At 41.0% G+C, this 6,000-nt stretch overlaps 1 protein-coding gene across 2 annotated transcripts in view; it reads right to left on the bottom strand.

Moving 5' to 3' along the window:
- Positions 1-291: 291 nt before the first annotated feature.
- Positions 292-6,000, bottom strand: part of klf5l (Kruppel-like factor 5 like) — a 29,045-nt gene continuing 23,336 nt past the window's right edge. For both annotated transcript variants that reach the window (XM_034683144.1, XM_034683145.1), the window contains one exon: positions 292-3,394. In XM_034683144.1, coding sequence (XP_034539035.1) covers positions 3,216-3,394 — 179 coding nt within the window. In that variant the 3' untranslated portion in view covers positions 292-3,215. The remainder of the gene's footprint in view (positions 3,395-6,000) is intronic.

The following is a 6,000-nucleotide window of genomic DNA, read 5'->3' as shown; positions in this document are numbered from 1 at the left end:
GATTTCGAGTTTTTGCCTAAATAAGGACATGACTGACGTGACTCCCGGTCGGGAACACATAGCTGTTGGCTGAGAGGCTCAAACGCTGTCACACTCTGCCTGGTTGAGTTCCGCATTTCCAATATGGCTGCTGCCGTCGATTGGCTTCAAAACAGCTCTCAGGAACAGATGGGTGATGTCACAGATACTACGTCCATATTTTATACAAACTCATAACTGACACATTTATTAAAAACAGCACGTTGACTTATTGTGAAAACTTCAGGAGCAAAGAAACTAGAAAACAATCAGTTATTTATGAATGCTTTTATTGTTTCATTGCAGCTTTTTGCACAAACAGAAAAACATACACCATCGTTGTTCTTGTGAATTTGCACATAAAATCTCTCACACTCATGAAGTATCAAAACAAAATTAACACGCATTCATATGCAACCGATCTAAAATCCCATCAGTTAAAAAAAGAAAAAAATATTAATATTATAATAGGAAATAAAACAAACAAATATTTACAAAGTCTTCTGTTAAACTACACGTATGTACACGGTGGGAGCTCAGCGCTCCCTCCTCAGGAGACAGAACTCGTCTCTTTAGGGAAACGTTTTTAAAGGAGAAAAAAGGTTTGAAATAAAGATGTGTTTCCTCTACATGGACAAATGTTGGACACACGTAGGTCGATCAGTGATCGTCATTTCAACCTAAATAAAGATATATGTTCTGACATCTCAAACATGTGACAGTGGAAGAAATGTAAAGCCTCAATATCTGCTTGTTCAGTTTGTTGATTTAAAAGAAATTAGAAAAGCAGTGAAGAAAGAACAGCTGGGATCATCCAGAAATTTAAGATCTACGATTACTGTCTGACATGCCACCTTCAGGTGAAAACAGTAACAGCTGGAGAACATGAGGAAGTGCTCAACAGTGCCATCTACAAGTGATCATAGTCTGTGCATCAATCTAAACACTCTGGAGTGCCACCTGGAGGAAATGAGCGGTGTTAAAATATTTTATTCTAACTTGTTTTGTAGTTTTAGTTCGTGGAGATGCAGTTTGCTTGTTTCAAAATTTCATTTGAATTATTTGGTGGAAATTTGATGTTGCAGAGCCACAAGCTGAACTTACTGTATTCACATTAAAATAGAGAGTACACACCTCCAAGTTCTAGAAGTGAATTCATTGCTAAGTGTATGGAAATCCCCTGCTAATGAATATTGAACCGTACCATGACTGTCCTGCAGGTGGCATTAATGTAGTTGCAGAGACATCTCTTCGTACCTGTAGGGGGCGATGTTAACATCTCATCTACAGGTTTAAAGTTCTGCTGCTGTTACATGTCTTTACATAAGATGGCAGATTGTAGAGTCCGTCCAACAACGACCAAACAGCTCCCCCTTTGGAGAACAAGTCGCAGACCAGTTTCACGAGTTTCTTTCTCACGTTAAAGATAAAACCATATTTTTTTGCTCTTGTGTTTGAGGAGTTTAGTTGTTGTAAAATGGCCAAACCAGTTTTCTGGTTTTCTCTAGCTCTGAGGTAAATGTGAGATTGATCAGTACTAGCTCTGATGGAAGACATTTAACTTCTAGTTAATCACCTAAACTAACGTTTGTGTTTACCACCCTGTCCTCAAACTTTCCCAACGTTAGTTTTAAGTTTATCTAAAGTTTACCGTTAAAAAAAGTCGGCCAAGGAGGGGGACAAATCTCTGAAAATTAATATCATTCAGTCAGTCAAATATTTATAAATATTTTCTTCAATTTCTAAATCCTTTCCTTAAAGTTTCTGAATGATTTCAGCTCATAGAATTCAACTCAACATTTGTAGGGTGCAGAGTTTTTCTTCTCTTGTCATCCCTGCTGCTGCTGAAAAGCATACGCCTTCAGAGCTCATAGAACAAACAGCTGACATCTCAGGTCACGCAATTAAGTTGGCGTTTACCTGCCTGCACCCAGAGCATCAAAACAATCATGAGTGATTACGCAACACATCTATCCACCCTCGCCTGTCTCTCTGAAGTCGGAGTGTAGAACAAATACAGGAGAGAAAAATGGCGCTGTATTGAAACTACAAGCAAACCACAAACTGTCGTCAGAGCTTGGTCGCTGTGGAAACAGGTAATGTCATGAATACAAACATTGGCAAATGGCTGTGAGCTCGACAGGTAGTACCTGTGCTGAAACAAGCAGAACCAGGTGATTATTAACTTTTCCACGGAGGGTTTTCAGATTGTGTCGGGTGATTATTCCTCTACTTTTTTTCTCCTCAAGGCTCTTAAAGGGAGATTATATCGCAAGGACGTTTGACATTGCTCAACATATTAACATTTGATGGGTTAATAATAAAAAAAATGTCAAGTATAAATCTCAATACATTCGTTGTATTCTCAGACACACGATCACACACATTATAAACAAATATTTACAAAGGCAGGGCGGAGGAAAGAGAACTCGCCTCCTTAGAGTTCATACCTCAAAAATAAAAGAGACGACAGTGATGATGAGGAGGAGGAGGAGGAAGAAGGGGAGGAGGAAGTTGGCAGCAGATTTGTAGATGAACAAATAGTTCATGTTGGTGAGAGTGAGTCCAGGATGTATCAAAAGAAGTCCTGAATGCTTGGTAGGAGCCTGACACCACAGTTCTATGCAGGACGTGTGTGTGTGTTTGTGAGTCTGTGTGTGTGTGTGTTGTGTGAGTCGGATCAGTGCACGCTATAAATCAACATCTGTTCAGGGATGATAGCAGACACCCAAATCATCTGAGTTCAAGGTAGATCATTAGCTCTGGTGCTAAGTTTTCTGCAAACACAGCGCTGAGAGATAGCAGACGCACAGTTTTAACTGAGGAAGAAGAAGAACATGTTCGAGCTTGCTATGCCGGTTCTTGTTGTAACTTCTTCACCTGATTTCTAAAAACCCTCGCCAGAGAGGGAGATGAGGGATCTGTCAATGTGGTGCAACTTCTACTGTGCAGGGGATTATGTCGCCTTAATGTCAGGGGCGTGTCCAGAGGGGCGGCGTGGGCCTGCTTGCAATCTGATTGGCCACCCCAGAATCCCAAACTAAGATTGGCAATCCGCCTTGTCAGACGCTGGATTTGGGATGATTTTGGTTCTGTATCTCTCCCTGAATGAAGCGCAGGTGTTCGTCATGCATAGGTACCGTTTTGTGTGTGGTTGTGTGTGTTTGTATGTACAGGTGTGTGTGTGTGAGTGTGGGTTAGTTCTGGTGGCGCTTCATGTGCAGGGCCAGGTGATCGGAGCGGGAGAAGCAGCGGCTGCAGGCGATGCACTTGAAGGGTTTGGCTCCGGTGTGTTTCCTGTAGTGTCGGGTGAGCTCGTCAGATCGGGCGAAGCGCCAGTCGCAGCTCTCCCATGTACAGCGGTACGGCTTCTCACCTGGAACAGAGAGAGGGACACAGGAGTTAGAGCAGTCACGTAAATTGTCTTACAAATAAGATGGACGCTAATTGTTTGTAAACTCTTAAAGCTCCAGTGAGGAACTGATGACTTGTGTTGAATTCGTTGCCCCCTGTCAGCAAAGTGGTCTCTACAGATATTATCTTGTACATGTGTTAGCAATATTTTTTGTCAAAAAATGTCATCCTGGCATTTTTAAACGGTCATATGTATCCCTCGCTTAGAATCCTTGCTGTCGGAAATGTCAACTAACACTGATTCAGCTACATTCTGCCAATCCCTTCGTCGTACACCCACCTAGAGCTGAGGGATATTAAAGATGTTGAAGTTGAAGAATCCAGACAGTTTGTTAGTTTGTATCTGGATTTAGTTTCTGTAAGCTTCTTGAATCCATCATTTTTGACGTTGCTAACAGGAAGCAGGTCTTTTGTGTAAGAAGAGATTTTTGTGAAGTTCAAATTTGTAGATACTTTTTTTCTCAGGTTCAGATAATTTGCACAATTTGATTTAGATTTACAACAAAGAAATATCAAATTGTACTCTGTGTATCAGTTTAGTAGAGTACTAGTGTTTCCCACAGTGCCGTGATTGCTTCACGGTTATTCAGTTGTACTGTTTAGATTTCCCTCCAAATGACTTTAAGCCTGCCTACCTCTCACCCTGTGACATGACTGGCTGTTCAGTGCCCTCTTCCTCTTCCGTCTAATGTTGGCAACTAGTGGTAAAGGCAAATTAGCTGCCCCCACTTTCAAGTGGTTGGAGGGTGTAATTACAGGTTTATTTATATCACATTTTTATCAAAAATGTTTTATATTTATTTGAGAAAAATTATATCCCGATAATTATCGTTATTGACTTATCGCCCAGCCCTACACCCACCCTGACACCTCTCTTTTGTGCACCCAATCAGAGCATGCATATAACTTGATGCATATATAAAACCCTACATGTTGTTTCTGTCTCACATCCTCGGTCCTATTTCTGTATATTTTTTCCAACAGTTATCATTTATCACAAATTAATCCCAGTGTCGAATGCTGATGTCTGTCGGCTCTTGCCCCACAGAAGCAGTTATGTCAGCCCCAGATGCCTTCAGCAACACTGGTGAGAAAAATGTTTCTTATAGTGAGAGCAAATGAAGACACCAACTCTGGAAACAATTCTGTGGTTCTCTGACTGCTGTTAAACCTGAAAGTGCGAGTTGACAGTGGGTCAACATCAACAACCTGTGTAGCTGTTTCTAAACTTAGATAATCAGTATTTAAGAATCTTTAAATAGTTCACAGCGTGGGTGAGAGAGTGCATGCTCAGGGTTTTCCTGTCACTCATTTTCATGACGCTGAAGAGTCAGAACAGATCTCACTGTGCAGTGTGTCAGACAACTATTGTGTGAAGTCAACAGTGAGGTTGCAATCAAATTCACAGAGTGATAGTCCTCCATTGGAGATAAAAGAGAGGGTAAGAGAGAGGGGCCGACTCTGCGCCCCTACTCCTAAAGAATCAGGTATCCTGTCGCCATAAATGGGTGAGCAAAATCAAAGGAATCACAAAGGCATGAGGTATTTAGAGATTCATCTGACATCTGTGAATGTCTAGTTTTCCTACTTTCTGTAAATTTCCTTTGTTCCCAGCAAATGTTTCACTCTTCAAACTCTGAGAACCACACAGAAATCTTATCAGGACTTTAAGAAATTGCAAGCTATATTTGTAACTCTTGCATGTGCTAATGTTCAGCCTCTTGGAGCTGCATCACCCGAATGTTTCCTTACACTGCTCTAGATAAAACATTTAAAAAGAGATGGAACAGGAACTCAAACTGTTGACGAATAAGAAGCCCATTAAATCAAATGTGACACTTCTCCTGCTCCACCCAAACGTTTCTGTGCTGTGCCAAAACAGTGAGCTTATCATCAATCCTTTGGTATGCACATGACAACAACCAAAAGTGAAAAACAATGTCTGAGAATCAAAGTAGGTATAAGCACAAAGTGAAAGGGGTCCTCTTTTTGATTCAGTTAAGATGGCATCTCTTTTGGTGACATATCGTCACCTGAAAGTTCATCATTTAAAGATGTTTTCAAGGAAATTTAACTTTCTTCAGCATCATTTTGATCCCGTAATGGCAGTCCAAGCATTTTGAGATGACTGTTTTTGTGCAAGAAGCAACCTCCGTTCTCAAAATATGAAGCTCATGCGGAAGTGTTATAAACTGCAGTTCATTGAGCGTCCACTAGAGGCTGGCTGCAGAAACACAGGAAACCACATACAAACCAATTCAAAGAAAACGATCTTTACAGCAGAAATAAACATGTTTACAGCCTGGTACAAAAAACTGCTTCAGTTTGTATAGCTCATTTTTCTATTGACACACACTTTCCAGGGGGGGAATTTTTTTATAACGCGACAGTTCAGAAGATATTAAGATGACGAGATTTTCCCCAAAAAGGACATGACTGACTTGACTGACAGGCGGGAGGCTCAAAGCCCAGCTCTTTACCTCATACTAAGTTAGGTTGACTTCAGCATTTCCAATACGGCTCCCACTGACGATTGGCTTCAAAACAGTGCTTCAGAACAGATGGGTG

Source organism: Notolabrus celidotus, chromosome 5 (genome assembly GCF_009762535.1).
Source record: "Notolabrus celidotus isolate fNotCel1 chromosome 5, fNotCel1.pri, whole genome shotgun sequence".
NCBI lineage: Eukaryota > Metazoa > Chordata > Actinopteri > Labriformes > Labridae > Notolabrus > Notolabrus celidotus.
Note: the sequence above shows the minus strand (reverse complement) of the source record. Positions and strands in the feature narration are given on the sequence as shown.